This window comes from Microplitis demolitor, chromosome 4, assembly GCF_026212275.2.
Source record: "Microplitis demolitor isolate Queensland-Clemson2020A chromosome 4, iyMicDemo2.1a, whole genome shotgun sequence".
Classification (NCBI taxonomy): domain Eukaryota; kingdom Metazoa; phylum Arthropoda; class Insecta; order Hymenoptera; family Braconidae; genus Microplitis; species Microplitis demolitor.
The window spans coordinates 7,501,047-7,522,659 of NC_068548.1; the positions used below are offsets into that span (position 1 = coordinate 7,501,047).

Genomic DNA, 21,613 nt, shown 5'->3' on the forward strand with positions numbered 1-21,613 from the left:
CAACAGGATTTGATAATTACTTGATAAGATTACTAATTTAATTAAAACATAAATAATAATGAAAACAATAAAAAATTTTAAACCTAGAGCAGACACTTGCGCATGCGCACAACTACTATTAGATCAACGGGCATAATTAAAATTTTAATAATTAATTATAAATATAAAAACAAACAAACAAACGCTATTTTTGGTGGGGTATTAACAAACAAATCAAGATAAATGGAAAAAAAATTAAAAAAGATAGAAAATGAGTATAGTCACCGCTAACTTCAAATAAATTTTTAAAAATTTATTTAAAAAAAAATAAAGAACGAACAAATAATTATTTATAGCGAACATTGACGAACAATCGACGAACAAACGAATTGCTAAAAAAAATTTGCCAAAAATCGAATTCCCCCCGCCAACTTAAGGGAGCTATGGTAAACTGCTAAGAAAAACCTGTCCAATAAGTACCTCCGCCTTTTTCATTCGTACCCCTACTACGAGTTACGCTGTCTCGTACCGCTTGTACCCGACGTTTGTGTTAGGTGCGATATACATACGTTCCTTTGAAAAAATTACCCGCTTTCTTTGAATGCGTATTTTTTATTAATCAAAGGACGTACGCTCAACGTATCTAAATAACATACCCATTCCTGTACTGTGACAACGCATGTGTTCTAGTTCTCACTCTTTAAGGCTGAGCTGTACTAACCGAATTTTTGAATTTTATTTTTCTGTTAATTTATTAATAAATTGTTCTTACAGTAATTTTAATAATCTCCGAACAAATGTGTAAAACAAATTTTTTCGAAAGATTTTCATCACTTGAATGACATAACTCTTTAAGACGTAATTAGAAAAGTATAACTTGAAAATTCATTTAATACTATCTACACTTAAAGGAGGAGGGGAATTTCGTAAGTATCTTTTTCCAGAAAATTTCTGCTCCATGCTCTTTCGATTTCTGCAGGCACCTATCGGAAGTTTACTCCATATGTATAATTGTTTAGGTGAAACAGCCGTTCACATTTTGGAATGCACCCATAGGTATACAATTTTTAGACATTATAAATTGTATTAAAATTTTCGTTTGTATGTTGTATAACTCAATAATAATAAAAATAATAATAATAATAAGAATCATTTTATTAACAAATAAGTAATTAATAACAAATCAGAAATATTCAAATTAATAAAAGCTCTAAAAAGACATTCTAAAAGTAAATATTAACATTTATTATTATTATTCTTATTAATACTAATAATAACTTATACTAATTACTACTTGAAAACATTATTATTTATTAATAATTTTCTAATAAATATATCCAATAAGCTCGTTAAAGTATTTTCAGTGTACGAGCCGATTTATAAGCCGGAAACAACCGAAACAAATTATTTTGGTATCTCGGATATTGGATTTTTATTTAAACCGAGTTTATATTATTTATAAAACTTTATTGAGTAAAACTTCTACAAATTAAAAGACATAGTACCCGATCAGGGAACTAGAACCCGATCACTCCATGATGTATTTATACATTTATTTCGGTTATTCATCAAAGTTATTTTCAAAAACTATCAAAATCGATACTTTTGTATCAGGGTAACTGATTAAAATTTTCAAAAAGTTCAGAAAAATTTTTAAAGTTTATTATATTTTGGGGCATCTCTCGTGTTATCCTAAAATAAAATAAAAACATAATTTTATTGAAATCAAACCATTTATCAAAACTACAACTTATTACGAATTATAAATTGATTTTTTTTTTGCTAGAATTATATTTTTTATGTTGTTTCTTGGTATAAAATCCCCAAATTAATAAATTTCATCTGCAGTCGATAATATGCGAAAAACCAATATTATCAATGTTATTTTTAATTTGATTATTAGTTCATAATATGCAAATGCATATTACTGAATTGCCACTAAGCTCTGGTATAACGTGTGCCAATGAAATATTAATGTATCAAAATTGCAAAAAAATAGAAGTTCGTGTTTATATTTGTTAATTTTTTTTTTAATTGAACAATTTTAGTTATTTTTAATAATAATTGCATTTTAAATTATAAAATTCAATTATTATTGTCTTAATTCCACACATATGAACAAATTTCTGTGTTATATACAAAATTTAATGTTATACTCTCTTAACTTTAATGAAATAAAACATGAAAATAAAAAAAGGCCGCCCGACATTCGAAATTGAAGTAGATTTCTCATTATTTCTTTATTTTTGAGTTGGAAGATAAAATTGAATTGAAAATTAATTTTTTTTTTTGTCATTTTTGATGAATTTCGAGGTCGAGAACTTCCAAAGACAGCATAATGGAATTTTAAACATACAGAAATCAATCATATGTGACTTTAAACTTTTATTCAAATTCGAAAAATTATCCTAAAACTCAAAGTAAAAAAAGGAAAATATATCTTATTTTCTTAGCTTTGACATTCTTTATACATAATCAAGATAAAAGTTTCTGTTAAAAAGATATCTGCTTATGACAAAACGTTTAGCTGTTGTAAAGCGTTAAGGAAATGTTTTCTATGATCGATAGTCATAATAATTCCCGAACACTTTACAACAGCTTAAGATTTTGTCACAAATAGAAAAAATTATATTTTCTAATGTATTTCAATAAATATACTATAATAACACAAAATTTGCAAGTGATTCTATATTAATTATATAACAATTAAAAATAAATGAATCTAATATAAAAAGTCTTTAATTCGCAATTTAAAAAATGGACAAATTCAATCACTGATCTCCAAAATTATAAATAAAACCCATATAAATAATAGAAACGATCAAACATTTATTTAATGGTCAACAAACAGCAAAAAATTGGAAGAAAGAAAAAAAAAAGAAATTTGTTCGAGTCTAGAAGAAAATAGCCGTCTAAAGATTTTTTTATTACACCCTTTCAAACATCATACAAGTAACTAAGTTCTTACCAAATTTCAAATTTTTCCGTTTAATGTTACCAGAGATATAAATATTCAAAATTTAATATATGTGTTTTCCCATTTAAAACTACCGCTGTCTTGGAGGTCGGGTTAATATTAAAATTGAGGGCTACAACTTTAGAGGAATTTTTTTTTAATTATTTGGAAGAGTTTGAAAGGGTGTAACAGTTAAAACTCAAAAGTGACCTTTACAAGGACCAACCTAATATATATCTATAAGCTTTTGAGCTAATGGTATTTTTTAAAACTCAGAACAGAATTTATTCAAATAAAATCCGTGTTTTTGAAAATTACTCGATGAATTATATAATAAATTATGATAAAATTCTTTGAAAATTCCACCATGAGGAAAAATGCAAAAATAGATTTCTATGAAATTAAATAAAAATTATTTAGTAATCAAAGCTAATTTTTATATATCACATATAGGAAATTCTAGGGCGTGGTGGGAGGTAGCACACGTGGTCTTATTTAATTGATCGTTTGTATATAAAAAAAAAAATTATAGCAATCTAAAGTGTTGAATTGTGATAATTTATCACCTGTCACAGCTTTTATAATAATTTTAAATCCAGAAATTAAAATTGTAATCAGGTAATTTTAAATGAATTTTAAAATAAATAAATTATTGTTTTTAAAACAAATTTTATTTCACTTGAGTAATTAAAATATTTTTTTTTTTAAACTCTGTTATTACAATTATTTAAATGTTATAAAAATAAAATATAAGACAATTTATCTATAGCTCAAGGTAGAAACAAATGGGCAGTTGGCCAATCTCCACATCTTCAGTCTTACTATCATCAGTCTCAAAGTGTTTTTACTCATAATCTCATCAGTTGGTTCAATTGATAATTATCTCTACACAATACGCCTGCAATTTAAAACAAAGAATTATAAATAATGAAGACTATTTGGGTAATTGGTGGACCAGGTTGTGGAAAAGGAACTCAATGCAGTAAAATAATAGACAAATATGGATTATTGCATATAAGTAGTGGTGATTTATTACGTGAAGAGGTTGCAAGTGGAAGTTCTCGAGGTGCATCACTTCAGGATCTCATGTCCAAAGGACTTTTTGTTCCTACGGTTATTATATTTTATTTATTTAATTTAATTAAAATTATTGATATTTATTTACTTATTTAAATTAGGATGTTGTGTTATCATTGATCAAAGAACGAATGGACAAAGCACGTCAAGACGGAAGTACTAAAACAGGATTTTTGATTGATGGATATCCTCGTGAGTTGGAACAAGGTCTTCAATTTGAAAAAGACGTAAGTAGATTATTTCAATTATTACATATATATAATTATTTATTCATTTATTACGTAATGCAGGTATGTCCGGTAGATTTAATATTATTTTTTGATGTTAAAAATGATACTATGAAAACTAGATTACTTGGGCGTGCTGCTGTTTCTCAAAGGGCTGATGACAATGAAGAGACAATTGTTAAAAGAATCGAAATTTTTAACGAAAAAAACAATAAAATTGTTGAACACTACAAAGATAAAGTCGTACGAGTAAGTATTTGTATAAATATACATTTATTGTATGTTTATATTTATTTCTGCTATTTAATAAATATTATTTTAATGTATTTATAGATAAATGCCGAAGGTACTATTGATGGTATTTTTAGTGAGGCCTCCAAAGCTCTAGAGCCTTTATTCAGTTAAACATCGAATTAATGATAAATAAATTTCAATCTATGGAATAAGACCTTGGTTAAAAAATAAAAAAATAATAATAATGGCACATATGCTTTACGCTTATTATGTAAACTAAGTTCAAGGCTAACTAAATTATGGTACAACTAGTAGATAATAATAATAAATGTTATCACCCACAATTATTTAATGACGTTTCCTGTTTAAAAAAATCAAAAAGAAGATATATAAATAATGTTATAAATTATTTGAAATCCATTTTTCGATAGAACTACTGTGATCTTTATCGGTGATATAAAAATAATAATAAAACAATGTTACCACGAATTAAATTTAAAATACTTAAAGTAATAATAATATATATTTATTTATTTTATTTATTGATAGTTGAAGCTAATAGATGCTTTAACGTAAATAGTTATAGTAATAATATTGTACCTAAGTATAAATTAATAAAAAAATATTCACGCTCAATGAAATCAATATTATTAATGTTAAATGCAACTACATTAAAACAATGCCAAGAATTTGCGATAATACGCAAAGCAATGGCGTTTAATTATTATCATCACAATAACTATAAATTTAATTGTCAATTGCTGGAGTGTCCTGAAATAAATTCTTTTGATTCACTCGTATCTGATGATAAATTTTTTTATTACAGCATGTATCCACGTAAATTATTACCTGGTAATTAAATACTTAAATAATTAATTTAAGTAATAATTATTAACAAAATAAAATTATAGAAAGAGTAAGATGTTTGCCAAGAGTGGGTGTATTTGTTATCTCAGAAGAATCAAAAAGTTATAGAGAAGCACAGAAAAGTTGTGAAGACATAAATGGAAAATTGGCACATATTGTTAGTGAAGAAAGAACTCAAGGTTTAGCTAAATTTATCAGTAATAATGACACACCGGTATTTGTTGGACTCAGTAATCGTCGAAGCAGTAAAGAAAATCTTTGGAAGAATGATTTCGGTATAATAATAGTAAAAATAATAATAATAATGATAGTAACAGTTAAATGATAATATTTATATTTTTTTAAAATAGATGAGCCATTAAATTGCTTCGATTATCGTGGTTGGAATAAAGGAGAACCATCTGGTTCACGTGGATGTGTCGGTTTAATTCTCACTAAATCATTGATAAGCGATAAAACACCTGCATGGAGAGTTTTATCTTGCTCTCAACCGTTACCTTTTATTTGTGAAGTATTACCTAGAGTAAAAGTTATTAAAAATGATTAAATAATTACACGATTATTGTTTCGAGATAAATATAATTTTATTACGTGGTGTTGAAATTTTTATTTTATTTAATTTTTTTTTTTTTTTTTTTTTTTTTATTACACATTTCTTATTTTCTTTTATGTCAATAAAATAATATATTTTTATATATTTCACAATAATCATAAAGAATAAAGAATATATATTATTATTATATGTACATACAGTTATTAGATTATTTTAAATTTAATTATTTTAAGTACGCGATAATATGTTCTCTTATTAATTAATGTAATTATATTATGTATATTTAATATTAAATATCAAATACTAATATATTTAATAAATTTTATGTGCTGCACAATAGCCTTTTAATGTAAATAATTTAAATATTTATTCTCTATAAATTGAAAAAAATCCGAGCCAGCGATTTTTATTATTATTATTATTATTATTATAAAAGTACAAAAAGATAAAACAACTATCACGGTATGCAAATTATTTAATAGGAATGTATTATTGTTATTATTGTTTTTTCGTAAATTATAAAAAAAAATTATTGGGCGTTTAAGAAAATAGCACCAATAATATAAAATAAAGTAAATGTAATCAAGTCTTGAAGTATTTTAAACTGCATCAGTTACATATTGGCACGGTGTTAAAAAAATAAAAACATTAATAATCTCTGATTAAGAGAAACGATTTGCAATGTTAAATGCCCATAAGAAGAGCGATTCAAAAGAATTCAAAAACTTTAAAAAGTATTTAAAATTTTTGTTTTCTAATCATATTAAATAACTTCTTTTAATAAGAGAAATTGTAGTTTGTAAACTATTAGGAAGAACAATATAACTGTGAAAATTTAATGGACGGAGTGTGATAATGATTAACACACTGACTAATAAATGCAAAATAATTAAATAAAAACTCGCATTAACTTCAAGACGCTGTTATTTTTAAAAATAAATCAATTATTAATAAAATAATTAAAAATACTGTATCACAATAGTGATAAAGTAATTGCCAACTCGTTGTACACAATTAATAAATAACAACTTAACTATTATTTATAAATATATATATTAAAAAATCTTGTTCTACAGGCTAAAATAAAAATTCAGTATAATTTTAAGCCCTTAATATCAAAATTAAAAACTGTAACTTGTGGAAGTTTTTCCATGCTCAAAGCATGTAAATTAAAATTTTTTTTTTTTTATTGAATAAAACTCCGAACCAATAAGATATGATAAAGTTTTATTTAAAGAGAACTGTATGCTTTTTGAAAAAGTCTGTATCTGCTTAGCAGTGCCTTCAACAACAGTCCGCGTGAAAGACTTGAAAGCCTAATTTCTAATGAAATTGCTGGTTTTTTTACTCTTCTAAACGGTTGACTTTAGAGAAAAAAATTATTCAATATTTTTTGTAGGAAATTCAGCCTTCTACAATAAAATTCATAAAAGTCAAATTTGTAAAAATAATGTTTAAAAAGATATATTTCATTTTGCTAAAATTTTGAATTTGAATGACTTTAAGTTTATATATCTCTTTAAATATTCATTTTAGAGATTCGACTCATAAAAACTTTTTTATATTAGACTAAATTTCCTACAAAAAATGATGTCTACTTTTTTTTCTAAAGTAAACTGTTTATAAGTTAACAACAAAAAATCATCAATTTCATAGGAAATTAGACTTTCAAGGTTTACACACGGACTGACGTTGAAGTAACTGCTAAGCAGATACAGGCTTTTTCAAAAAGTATACAGTTCTTTTCAAATAAAACGTTGAACCAATAAGATACGTTAGTATGGGGCTGAATTTTATTCAATGAAAAGAAAAAAATCTAGATTTACATGCTTTTAGTATGGGAAAACTTCAACGACGTGGTTCCAGTCCATAAAATTTATAATAAGGGTTCTAAATTTGACTGAATTTTTATTTTAACATGTAGAATAAGATTTTCAATGAGGAACGAAAAAAAAATATGTTTGTTCCAAACGAATATATATTATAGTCTGATAGTCTGGTATGTATATTAAATATGTTTCATTTATCGACAGTCAAGGAATAAATTTATAGAAGAAAATAAATTGGTAGCATGTATGGTATTAAATACTTATTATAAATAATAATTAAAAAATAAAAAAAAATATTAATATTAACGATAAAAAAAAGTAGGGATCGATTAAGACTTGTTACCAGTTACTGAAGATGAATTAGTTAACAGTGGGCCTACTTGTTCAGACAATTGAATTACCATTCGCTGCAATACTATTTGTCTTTCTTCAAGTGTAGCAACCTAGTTATGAAAAAACATAATAATAATAATAATAATAATAATAATATTTATATCAATAATTGTATAATGAAATTCATATTTAATAACTTACTCGATCAAGCAATTGGCTGTAAAGTCGATATGGAACGTAAGCAGGTGTTCCAGAAGTTGTCGGCGATACTGGACAGGGTAGATGTGAGTTAGTTCGTTGATACGATGAACTGTCTTTATCTTTAAGTCTTTGTAAGTCTTGATTATCTTGTAACTGATCGATACTGTCAGAAATACTATGAATTGGTGATTCATTCACGCTATTTTTTTCTTTTTTTACATCAACTTTGTCTGTCGATATTTTCTTTTTTTCCATTTGATTTAACTTCAATTCCTCTATCTACAAGTATTTTTAAGAAAATCTATATATAGCAAAATATAAATAATTATATACAAATTACATACCCATGGTGCAATTGGTTGTCGATTTTTTCCAGTTCCGTTTTCATTATCATCATTTCTCGACTGATCTACAGTATCAACGGTTCCATTAGTAGTTACTGTATTTTCCTATTTTTTTAAATAACGAAATAGTATTATTATAAAAACAAATATTAATAATAATAATAATAATAATTATCATAATAATAATAATAATTACAGTGCTGACTTGACGAGTGTGATGATGACTGGAAGGCAAACGTCGTCGTGGTGCTTTAACTCGAGATGCTGTAAGATGTAGTAGTGGAGTATCTTCTTCTCTTTCAATTCCATCCAATTCCTCCTCAATTCCTTCATTACTATCAGCAGCCTCCAGCGGTAATATTGAGCTACCAGTTGTTATATCTTCACACTTAATTAGTCGTTTGATACCAGAGGAAATTGGTGGTGAGGATGAATTAATAATTTTTTTATCAGGTAAATTTTTATCAGAAGAAGCTAAAGATACTGATGAAGAGGAACCACCACCAACAAGTACCGGTGATATTGGACTAACACTTTTTTTTTCAGTATTTGATGTTCTTGTATCTAAACTTTTTCGTACATAAGCTTTTTCACCTTTTTTACCAGTATTCCACTGTTTTAAACTACTTGTGCTCGTTGTTTTTAAACCTCTATTTAATTCTAATGGTCTCACTTTATTAGTATCTTCTTGATGTAAGGGTAAGTCTTTTGCCGGTAATACTTGAACAAAGTTATCTGGAAATAAACCTATTTTACCGCGTAATTCACCTTTCCACCAGCCCTATAATAATAAAAAAAAATAATAATAAACAATAGATATATTTATACATATTAATTAAAGTAATAAATACTTTATCAGGTGCGTCACGTGAAATTAAAGTTACAATTTCGCCTTCTGCAAGCGTTAATTCATCTTCATTAGCTGCCTCATAAGAAAATAATACTCGACACAATTCTTTAGTATCATCAGCAGTAGCTGGGGGTGAAACAAAATTTGATGGAAATACTCCAACCCGACCACGCAATCGTCCAGTCCACCAGCCTTCCTCAACTTGACCCAAATATTCAACCATGTCATTTGGTATTAATGTCAATTCATCTTCATTACATGGATCATAACTAAAAAGTACTTTGCACCATTTACTCGTCGAACTGTTCATACTATTGCTACTACCATTATTATTACTATGGTTATGATTTATACTATTATTATTATTACTATTACTACTACTACTACAACTACTATTACTACTCATGGTATTATTAACAACAGATCCATTACGAAGTGTCACTGTTTCCTTTTTAATTTCAACACTAACTTGTTCATTTTTCACAGCACTTGCACTTGTCTCCAACACCTGAACAAATAATAAACATTATTAGATTTATGTAATAATAATAATAATAATAATAATAATAATAATAATAACAATAATAATTAACTTACCTTGACAAAATTATCAGGGAACATACCACGTTTATCTCTCAATGTTCCTTCCCACCATCCACCAGACATAACTTTAACATCTTTAATGATGTCCCCTTTTCTTATTGTCAATTCATCAGGTTCTTGTGCTACATAATTAAATTCAACTAGGGCTTCCATTATTTATTGATTCCTCTATCTTTACAGCAACCCACTTCGACTCCACCAATTTTATATTTAATTCTTCATTAAATCATTAAATCTTTAAACAAAAATACATTATTTCATTCTTTTTTCTATTTTATACTTGAACTTATACAAAAAAAAATTATTTAATTGTAATTAGTTTATTAGTACAGATAAAAATAAATACAAGTATAGCATGATGTGACTATGAGTTTAAAAAACATTTAAGGTGGTATACTATCATCTATCATATTTAAATAATAATTATTATTATATTTTTTCAATGATGATTTATCATATGAAAGAGTTATATATATATTATTTAAAAATAACTTACAATTTAAGTAGTTTAGTAATTGAGCGATATAAATAAACAAATATACGTATATATATACATTTATTTAATCGACAAGTGTTTTAGGCGTATCCCAAGCGAATTTGACAGCAGTAATCTCTCTTACGATGAGTAAAAAGGTGTAGAGGTAAAGATATATACTTATAGCTGCCTATACCAGTGTAGTAATGTGTCACAGAGTTGCCATATTGAATATGTTCAATTTTATGATCAGGAGTTCAGGAGAAAACCATTTGGCACGGCAGTGCTATCTGGGTAACATACAACACCGTCACTACCTGCTGCTGCTACTACTACTATCATTTATCTGCTCCATTATCATTATTTTTTATAAACAATATAATATTGGAAATTCTTTATTATTATTTTTTTTTTCTTCAAATAATTTTCCAGTTGAAAGAAGAATTTATATTTTTTTTTATGAGAACAAATTGGAGCATAAAATCAATTGAATATTATATGACAATACATTGTTGAAAAATAAATTTTATCATTTAAATCAGTGCTGCCAGAACGTGCGATATTTTTACCCCCTCCTGAGATGAAATAGCATTGAGTGTAATGGCAGGAGGGGGTAAAAATATCGCACGTTCTGGCAGCACTGATTTAAATAAATGTATATACAAAAAAAGGACAGAAAAAAAAAATTAAAAAATAAAGAGGGCTCGTCCGGGATTTGAACCCGGGACCTCTCGCACCCTAAGCGAGAATCATACCCCTAGACCAACGAGCCTTCAGTCTCGGGGCGGCAGCGGTACGAGATAGATCGTGTGTTGAGAGCGTCTCTCTATTTCATGTGTTTTTATACTATTAATGCGCAAGCAGTATATAAAATTAATGAACTTGACTGTAACAAATAAATATTGCGAAGTTGATGTGTTTTGTTAGTGCCCAGTATTTATTCATTAACCCTTCGTTGGTCGCGCTATGAGCGATTCCCCGCTTTTTTTTTTTCAATTCGTTATAAAAAAAAAAATAATTTTTTCCAGCCTTAAAAAATTTAGCTATTCCTTCTTCAATTCATTTAGCATGCACCTAAACAGTTTTTAAAGTTGTAGGTATTTATGTTAATTAGATATTAAATAATAAATGTCGTAAGAACATGGAATCGCGGCGATTTCCCGTAAGCGCGACCGAACCCGACCATGAAATTTTATTCGCAGCGTTGCCAATCGTATGAAACTTGAATAAATAAAAACAATATGGCCGTCATCAGCTGTTATAGTTGTTATGCGCATGTCCCATAAAGTTATTTATTTAATTTATTTGTGCAATGTTATTGTAAGTAATTTTACTGTGACTACAAAAGTATTTAATACTTTACTCATCAAAGCATTAAACCGGTACGTAGTTTTTTCTCTGATAAAATATTTGAATATAACGTTTATGATTAAAATTAAAGTCATGATACTACATTACAATTAAATATTAAATAATTTAATTAAAATTGATTTAGCAGATATTTCATAATTTTAAGAATTCTTTTAATAATTAAATTGAGTTAAAAATAAATGAGTCAAAAAATTGACATGTAGAAATTTTTAATAAATAAAAAAGCAATTTTTTGAAAATAATTTTTCGGAACAAATTTGTTTATTAAATAAAATTAAAAAATTATCAAGTGACCGCTACCTTTAATATCATAATAATTTATAACAAATTTTTTTTAGATTATTTTAAAAAAAGTTAAATGAAAAGATTTTCTTAAAAGTTTAGCTATTAGTTTAACAATGCCTTTTCTCGTAAAAAGGTCTTCTCAGTGTACGTTACCATTCGAATTACGACAACAAATAAAAGGCATTATTTCTTCCCATAACCCCAGTGAAGATGACAGTAATAATAATAATGTTATTGATGATGTTAAAGCTGGTTTATGTTATTTATGTCCAAAGAAAAAAAACCGAAAATCCAAAACTGCTTGCTGCAAATGTGCTAATTCTATCTGTAAAGAACATACCGTCACTACATGCATCAAATGTCATGAAATTTCACTATCGGATGCTGAAGAATACTAGTCGTATGTTAGCTTGGTATAGCTGATAAACAATGTGATTTTATTTTTAACTTAATAAGAAGTCATTAGTTTTTAAAAAAAATATGAAATCTACATAATATAATGTTTAATATTTTAATAAACTATTTAGAGTCACCAAATAGTATTTTTTTAAAAATCGTATTTAAAACGATTAAAAAAAATTCAAGTCATTATTCTTATATAATAATTCTTAATATATATAATTTCTGTTCTTATTATATGTTCTTATGTATAATTGTTAATTATATGTGAATGTTATAAAATGTAATTTTTCAATAAAAAAATTATTAATTTACGAGGAACTTTCATCATCCATTTGATTTCATTGTTCTATTGCGCTAATTATTAATTTTTATTTCATACCAACTCAAATTTTACCGCGCTTACTTAAAAGTATACTTGGCAACACTGTAAGAAAATTAACATTGCGGCGATTCCCTAACCACACGACCAATGAAGGCGGGCAGTGAAGCGCGACCAACGAAGGGTTAAAATCATGGTATACTTTGATTCCCTTCACGGTAATGCCCCACCAGAATTAATTGAACGAATATGTCGGGTTATTTCGATGTCAAGAGAGAGTAGAAACAGTAAGTCAAGAGGATGGAAAGATTGGAGAGTTTACAGCCCAGAAAACATACCCTTCCAAGATGCTACTGATGGCAATTGCGGGGTACATGCGTGTATTTATGGATACATGATATGTAGCAGGTCCGGAGAAAAATTTGAAAGTTACGAAGTGAACAAAGCAAGGAAGGGAATTGCAGATTTTTTATACACCTTTAAAGATGTAATCGAGAGCGATGTGGATGGAACGGAGCAGTTACCAATTATCGTCGAAGAAGGGTATGAAAAAAAGGTGTCGACGCGAAAGAAATTCATCCTTGAGCGATCAAGAGATATTACATTAGGGTGCTCTAGTATTTTTGATTTTTGTCAGAACTTGGGAGCCTTAATGGAAGCAGTCTGAAAAATGTGCATACTATGACAATGATTTGATTATAATAATAAGCAAAGCTACCTTAAGTATGTATATGTATATGTATACTTGAGACAGCTTTACTTATTATCATAATTAAACTATATGTATACACATTAGACTGTTTCAGGAAAAAAAAATTTTCTTTTTTTTTTTTATTAAATACAGCTAGAAAGTTACTTTAATGAAAGAAAGAAAAAATCATCCTAAAATTTCAAACATAAAGCTAGCACACGGTGGATTCCCTTTTTCAATTTAAAATACATAAAAAACAATATTCTTTATTTCGTAAATAACTAGGCAAAAAATTTGAGTAGTATATACTTTTTTATAAAGACACTTTTAAGATGTACTAAAAAAAAAAAAAATTTTTTTTTTCCTGAAAGTCTCATATATAAATATACATAGACGACTGTTTTGCTATTCGAGTGAAAGAACCAACGACGAACCAACGTTATAAGGGATGTCCAGCACTCAAATTGATCACTAAAATCAATATCCAAAATAGGCAGCAAAACGAAACCAAAAAACGGAACTTAGCTAATGCTATCAACAGATATACCAATCCTGACATATCATACGCCAACATGATTATCACAAATAAAAATAACAGCTTTCCACCGCTTCCTAAACCAAAAGTACCTCCAACAAGGACACAAACATCAAGTTATATTAACCCAACAACACCAGCGGACATGAACTACCAGGGTAACATCACCGATCTGGAATCACTATGCAGTTCCTTCAAAAACGATATAATTAAAGAAATCAAGCAGATCAACTATAAAATTAACCAAAACGCTAAAAGAATAGACAAAATATTGTCTGCTATTGGTTTGGACGAATAATGGCGCATGTTGCGCCCACCAAACTAAAAATAGCGGCTATTAACGCCAACTCCATAGTCACCTTGAAACGCAGGTATGACCTACAAACCTTTATCGATAACTACACAATCGATATTTGCCTAATTTCAGAAACAAAATTAAATTCTAATCATAAAGTCCAACTTTCACAACATCAACTCATCAGATCAGACAGACCTAACTCCAAAAAAGGAGGAGGTACTGCAATAGCCATCAACCGGAAATACAAATTTACAACTATCCATCAACCTAACTCAACAACAAATAAAGTAGTAGAATTCACTGCAATTAAAATTAGATTAAATTCTAAAACTAACCTCATCATCATAAGCATATATGCCACACAATGCACCAAGAACACATTCATAGTGGAGCTTCATAAAATGATGAACAATTTTCGGCTTGATGATTGTGATAATTACTATGTTATTGGAGGAGACTTAAATGCTAAAAATGTTACTTGGGGAGACATTTCGTCCAATGATAGAGGCGAAAAACTTATCGACTGGTTGGAGAACAATCATATAGAGTTCAAAGCCGCACTATTGTCACCAAACACACCGACTTACTCTAGCGCTAACTCTTATCTTGATCATTGTATCATAGATATGAGACTGGAAGTAGATAATCTCATCAACGGCAAGCTTCAAACTTTACCGTATGACAGTGATCACTTGGCATTCACATTAACATTATGCCTCGATGACATTCATCCTGGCTTCTTAAATAATAATTTAAATGATCAAATGACCTACAATTACAAGAAAACAAACTGGCGTAGATTTAATAAATCTCTGCTTGAGAACTACAGCGAAGATGTCAACATACCCAGCGACCGGAATCTCTCAATCCAGGAAATTGATAAATTCATCACACTCTTGGAGAATAAAATAAATATGGCAATTGAAAAAACAGTTCCTAGAATAAAGAGAAATGAAGATTATTTTATTAAATATAAAAATAAAAATATTATAAGACTTCACGCTTACAAATCTTATCTCATCAGCAGGAAGTTCAAAGGTTTAGTCATCAGTCGCCAAGAAAACATCAGGATTAAGTCAACCATCAAACGAATAAACAAATTATTGCACAAGGAATTTAAAAGATCTGTTACAGCGTACTGGGAAGCTCAAATAAAAAACATCAATTAAAAGAATCCTCACGAGTTCTTTCCAAAAATAAACAGAATGCTCCGACCACGTAAAGATATAAACATCAATACCCTTAAAGTACCAGTAGACAACAATCAACTTAACATTCACTTTAGCCAAAAATTCTCAAATCTTATTATTAACAAAGAGATCACTGCTACAGACCCTGATACCAAACTCTACATAATTGGTAAATATCTAGAGAGCATAAATTCACCTCGCTACACCAACTATGGTTCAACTACCAAAAATAATGTAGACCGGGTTGCTGATGAAGTTAGAACTCTAAAAGATCAACTGAGGAACGAACACCAAACCTTCACTGTTTTCTCAAAAATCAATCCAGCTTATTATCCCTCCTCTCAAGATGATGAGATCAACTTTCTGTATAACTATCATGAGGTAATTGCAACTGTCAAAAAATTACACAACAAGACGTCATCGGGCTTTGACAAAATTCCAGCGATCGTACTGAAAAACTTACCTGACAGAGTCATCAGTGATTATACAATCATCTTTAATAATGCGATCAACAATTACTACTTCCCTGTAAGATGGAAAGCGGCTAAAGTTCTCCCAATTCCGAAGAAAGACAAGAATCTGGAATCGCCACAAAGCTACCGTCCAATCAGCCTGACATCAAGCATCAGTAAATTATTTGAAAGGCTCATTAAAAAACAACTTGACATCGTGATATTCACTGAAAAAATCATACCTGAAAATCAATTTGGATTCAAGGCTAAACATGCCACAACACACGCCATCCACAAATTCATCTCTGATATCAATAATAGCCTTCGGGACAGCCTAATAGTTGGCGCAGTACTACTAGACCAAGAAAAAGCCTTTGATTCTGTGTGGATCAATGGCCTGATCTACATTTTAGTATCCAATAACTTCCCCACAGGATTGGTGCTACTATTACTGGATATGCTGACAGGTAACTACTTCCATACCTGGGACGGTAAACTCCTATCCCCAGACCGCTTCCAGATTCTTGAGGGACTTCAACAAGGTAAAGTTCTTTCACCAATACTCTTCAATATCTACGACAGCAACACAGACTTAGCTGCTAACCTGAACTCTGATGGCATCAAGTCACTTTCATTCGCTGATGATCGCGTCATCTATTATGCTGGAAATAATTCCGACATTATTATCAGCAAATTACAAGATAGAGTGAACAGAATCAATAAGTATTATCTTAATTGGAATCTCAAAATTAATGCACTCAAAAGTGAAGTGATATTTTTCAGACGTCCATGCAAGCAGATAAAAGTGTCTCAATACAAGCGGATCCAAGCAGCCAATATAACTGTCACTAACAATCTAGGAATAGCCTCCAAAATTCCTGTCAAGAAAACCGTAAAATATCTCGGCGTTACTTTTGATCACCTGATGCACATGACTAAACACCACAAGCTGCAACTAACAAAAGCTAAACAAGCTACCAAAATTAATTCAAGAATATTTTACAACAGGAATATGTCAACAAAGGCCAAACTCATCTGCTACCAGCTGTTGATTCGGCCACTCTTCACCTATGCTGCCCCAGTTCTCTGAAATATGGGGCCGACAGTCATGGAGAAATACCGCAGAGTCGAAAGATCTGTGCTGCGGTCTTGCCTGAGATTGTACAGAAAAGCTGATACCAACTATCGTGAACGCATCAGCAATAAAAACATCTATAAAGAAGCTAACATAACCAGAATCGACTGCTTCTTCCTCAAACTCTGTAGGAACTATTATGCCAGCTACATTAACATCGGCAACTCCATAATGAACAATCTAATCTGTCCCGACGACGTGACCTGCGCAAGCATCTGCAGCTCTGATTATATACCACCTGAATTATTCACTTTCTGTGACCGTAAAGGTGTAATTCAAAACGAACGCAATGTCCCAATCATATATCATGAGAAAAGACATTGTATGAATCACCGAATCAACATTGACTCTAACGAGTACAATAACCTGGACTTTTCCTTGGCGTTACCACCAATAGACACAACAACTAACTTCGAAGCATCGAACGACTATTGGTGGTTATCACGAGACCCAGCTCATGTAGATGAAATAAGAAGAAGAACTTTGTGGGAGCAATAGCTTCTTAAACTCAGCAGGCCAACTCAGCGAATTAAAAGTGCATTTAATCTTATAACAAAGTGCAAACTAGTGTATTAAGTATTTATATTAATGCAATACTGTAAATATGTATATATGTATATAACTCCTCCCATCACCTTGTCTCATCGTCCCGCTCCCTTCAGCCTCACCTTTTCCCATAAATATGACAGATGTATTTTTAACACCACAATTTTTTTTTACATCTATAAAAACCAAATATGTCAACACCTAATGTTCATACTTAACGATATGTAATATCAAAATTATCATAATTTAATATTTATAACTAACGAGATCTACTGCTCGTAGCCAGTTAGTAAAATTACATGATGTATTAATATGTTAAAGTATTTTTAAGTAATTTTTATACTTAATGAAAAACCTGTTATGTAATTGAGAGAAATTAATAAACTTACTTTTCAAAAAAAAAAAAAAAAAAAAAAACCAACCAGCCTTCTCAGTCTCGTTTCGTTCGCGGTGAGAGAAGGATCGTTCTGTGCAGTCGTCTGTATAACAAATTTAATTCACCAAAAAGTGTTGCGATAAATTAAAATTTCTGCGCGAACACTACGCTAAGCCTTTGTGCAAAATAATTTGCCCTATTAATGTCCTGGATCCACTATTTATTTATCATAAATAAATAAATAGGATTGGAAAAAGGACACATGAGTGACAACATGGCCGGACGTGACGCGCCGGGCAAGCAGTCACAAAATTCATCAAAAACGTTTAACGTGAATAATCTAATGTACTCAAGTGAAGTTTGGAAAAACAAGATCTTTAATACTAACAAAAATGCAGGAATGATTGCCCGAGATATTCTAAATATTAATAAAAAAAATAAAATCAACAATTACATCAACAAAACCCAACCTCAAACATCCCAGAAGCCGGACATCGTCAGAGTCTGACACGGGATCGTTAGATGGCACTCCTATGCAATGCGAACCAGATTTTAAAAAACCGCGCAAAACAGTTAAAATACCTAAAACTAACGACACCTCGAGGATAAAGACGAACAACACATACTCTGCATTATCTGACAACGAAGATATAGTATCAGATGCAAGCGCCAGCGGGAAAAACAATAAATCAAAAAGTAAACAAACACAGTCGACAAAAATTAACCAAGAGCAAACAGCTCCAAAGACTACTCCGAAAATTCGTGCACCACCGATATTTGTACAAATCATCGGAATTAAACCCACAACAAGATAATAGAAATACTTAAAACCAATAAAACAAAATATTTCACTTACACGCCTAGGCAACTAAAAATTAAAACAATAGTATTAAAATGCATCAGGGGAGGTTATGATGAAATAGTAGTTAAATCTGCTCTTGATGAACTCCAGCTAAATGAAATTAAAATCACCAAAGTAAGTAAAATGATTTTCGACAAAACAAATCCACAGAAGTATCATTTTTTGGTATCAGTTACCCATGATAGTCTAACAGCATCACTAACTAGAACAAAGAAATTGCTCTCCCAACCAATCAGATGGGAAAGGTTAAGGAAGCCAACCATTTACATGTGCAAAAGATGCTAACAAACTGGACACTCGAGCTCGAATTGCCAACTAGCCCCCATCTGCGTAAAATGCGCTGGAGAGCACGAATCAAAAGACTGTACCCTCAAAGACGTCCAAGACAGAGGAAAACTTAAACGCATCAATTGTAACGAAACAGGACACTCGGCTAATTACCAAGGATGCCCAGCTCTCAAACTGCTAGCAGTGGCTAAAAAAGCTGAGAAAAAACAAAACAACATAAGGAAGAGAAATATTTCACTAGCAATTAATAATTATATAAATCCTAATATATCATACGCGAATAAAATAAATACAATACATAATAATAATAATGACTATTTTCCACCACTACCCAGAAAACAAACACCAGGACCCAATAAAAATTGGCCATTTGAAGAACCACCATTAACTCATCAACCACTTCAAGCAAACAATGTAGATCAAAATATGGGCAATATAGAAAACCTGTTAAATTCCTTTAAATTACAAATCTTACATGAACTAAAACTATTAAATACAAAAATAGATAATAACTCAAACAGAATCGACCAATTAATGGCTGACATATACATGACAGAATAATGGACTTACACAACAACAACAAAATCAAAATTGCAGCAATAAACGCTAATTCAATAGGCACCCTCAAAAAAAGGTATGACCTACAAAAATTTATTGATCTGCACAACATCGACATTTGTTTAATCTCCGAGACCAAACTTAACGCCAAACATAAAGTGCAGCTAAACAACCATCACATTATAAGAACGGACAGACCTAATTCTACCAAAGGTGGAGACACAGCCATCGCAATTTATAGTAAATATAAATATTCAACCATTTACTATCCTAACTCATCTAAAAACAAGGTAATAGAATTTACAGCAATCAAGATCAAAACCAACCCAAAAACTAATCTCACAATTATCAGCATATACGCGACACAAGCCACTAGACAAACATTCATCAAGGAGCTCCATAAGCTGATGGTCGAATTCAAACTTGGAGAAAGTCATAACTACTACATAATAGCTGGAGATATTAACGCCAAAAATATAAGATGGGGAGATTTAACATCAAATGATAGAGGTGACAAGTTGATAGAATGGATCGATAACAACTACCTTGAGTTGAAAATCACTCTACTATCCCCTGAAAAACCAACATATCCAAAAGCCAATTCTTATCTAGATCACTGTCTGATAGACATGAGGATGGATGTAGAAGACTTACAACGGCAAACTGAAAACACTACCGTATGACAGTGACCACCTAGCGATCTCTCTCACTATCGACATCACCGAATGTGCACCAGGAATGAACGACAACCTTGCTGATAATCCAACTTCATTCAACTACAAAAGAGCAAATTGGAGAAAATTCAACAAGCAACTTCTTAAGACATATACCGATGACATAAATATACCCTATGACAGGAACTTATCAATTGATGAAATTGACAACTTCATCAACTTACTGGAAAATAAAATCTGTGAGACAATAAAAACCGCAATCCCTAAAGTAAAAAAAAAAGAGGATTACTTCATCAAATATGACAACAAAAACATTAAACGTCTTCATTCATATAAATCATTCCTCCTAAGAAGACAATTTGACAATACAGCAATAAGTTACCAAGAAAAAAATAGAATCAAAGCAACAATTAACCGAATCAATAAACTTCTACACAAAGAATTTAGGAAAACCGTCACCAGCTACTGGACAGCTCAAATTAAAGCAATAGACTACAAGAACTCACAAGAATTCTTTCCCAAAATTAATAGACTACTTCGTTCACATACAGACATCAGTATTAACACTCTAAAAATACCTAATGATAATAGCCCTCTCAGCAAACATCTAGCTCAAAAATATCCGGAGCTAACTAACACCAATGAATTAATAGCCACAGACCCAGACACAAAACTGTACATAATCGGTAAATATCTTGAAAGTATCAATTCACCTAGATATACAAACATTGGTACACAAACAAAAACAAAAGTAGATAAATTAGCTGAGGACATCAAAAATTAAAAAATAAAATGACGAAAAACAACCTAACCTTCACCAATTTCTCTGAAGATAATCCAGCCCACTACCCAGTACAACAAGACGGAGATCCTAAATTTCTGTACAACTACATCGAAGTCATGGTCATCTTGAAAAAACTAAAAAATAAAACGTCCTCTGGACTCGACAACATTCCCACAATCGTACTCAAGAATATAGCCGAAAATGTCATCAAGGACTACACCATATTATTCAATAACGCTATTAACAACTCTTACTATCCTAAAAGATGGAAAGCAGCTAAAGTACTACCAATTCCTAAAAAAGGCAAAAATCTTGATGC

General features: G+C 30.0%; 3 protein-coding genes and 1 non-coding gene across 4 annotated transcripts; 2 read left to right on the forward strand and 2 right to left on the reverse strand.

Annotated features, from left to right (window-relative positions):
* The first annotated feature begins 470 nt into the window (after nucleotides 1–470).
* Nucleotides 471–4,887, forward strand: LOC103576116 (adenylate kinase isoenzyme 1). Its single transcript, XM_014440432.2, has 6 exons — nucleotides 471–1,035; nucleotides 3,389–3,553; nucleotides 3,705–4,048; nucleotides 4,114–4,239; nucleotides 4,303–4,488; nucleotides 4,573–4,887. The coding sequence occupies exons 3-6, from the start codon at nucleotides 3,863–3,865 to the stop codon at nucleotides 4,642–4,644; spliced, it is 570 nt and encodes a 189-aa protein (XP_014295918.1). The 5' UTR covers nucleotides 471–1,035; nucleotides 3,389–3,553; nucleotides 3,705–3,862; the 3' UTR covers nucleotides 4,645–4,887.
* Nucleotides 4,888–4,947: 60 nt separating this feature from the next.
* Nucleotides 4,948–5,928, forward strand: LOC103576118 (uncharacterized). Its single transcript, XM_008556164.3, has 3 exons — nucleotides 4,948–5,325; nucleotides 5,385–5,615; nucleotides 5,691–5,928. Exons 1-3 carry the CDS (start codon nucleotides 4,950–4,952, stop codon nucleotides 5,885–5,887), a joined length of 804 nt encoding a protein of 267 aa, XP_008554386.1. The 5' UTR covers nucleotides 4,948–4,949; the 3' UTR covers nucleotides 5,888–5,928.
* A 199-nt stretch (nucleotides 5,929–6,127) lies between these two features.
* LOC103576115 (SH3 domain-containing kinase-binding protein 1) lies at nucleotides 6,128–10,834 on the reverse strand. The gene is made up of 7 exons (XM_053738141.1): nucleotides 10,550–10,834; nucleotides 10,048–10,288; nucleotides 9,452–9,958; nucleotides 8,797–9,381; nucleotides 8,601–8,705; nucleotides 8,257–8,535; nucleotides 6,128–8,165 (listed from the first exon to the last, which is right to left on the reverse strand). Exons 2-7 carry the CDS (start codon nucleotides 10,204–10,206, stop codon nucleotides 8,052–8,054), a joined length of 1,749 nt encoding a protein of 582 aa, XP_053594116.1. The 5' UTR covers nucleotides 10,207–10,288; nucleotides 10,550–10,834; the 3' UTR covers nucleotides 6,128–8,051.
* A 394-nt stretch (nucleotides 10,835–11,228) lies between these two features.
* Nucleotides 11,229–11,300, reverse strand: Trnap-agg (transfer RNA proline (anticodon AGG)). The gene has a single exon. It is a non-coding gene; the product is annotated as a tRNA-Pro (tRNA).
* Nucleotides 11,301–21,613: the final 10,313 nt, after the last annotated feature.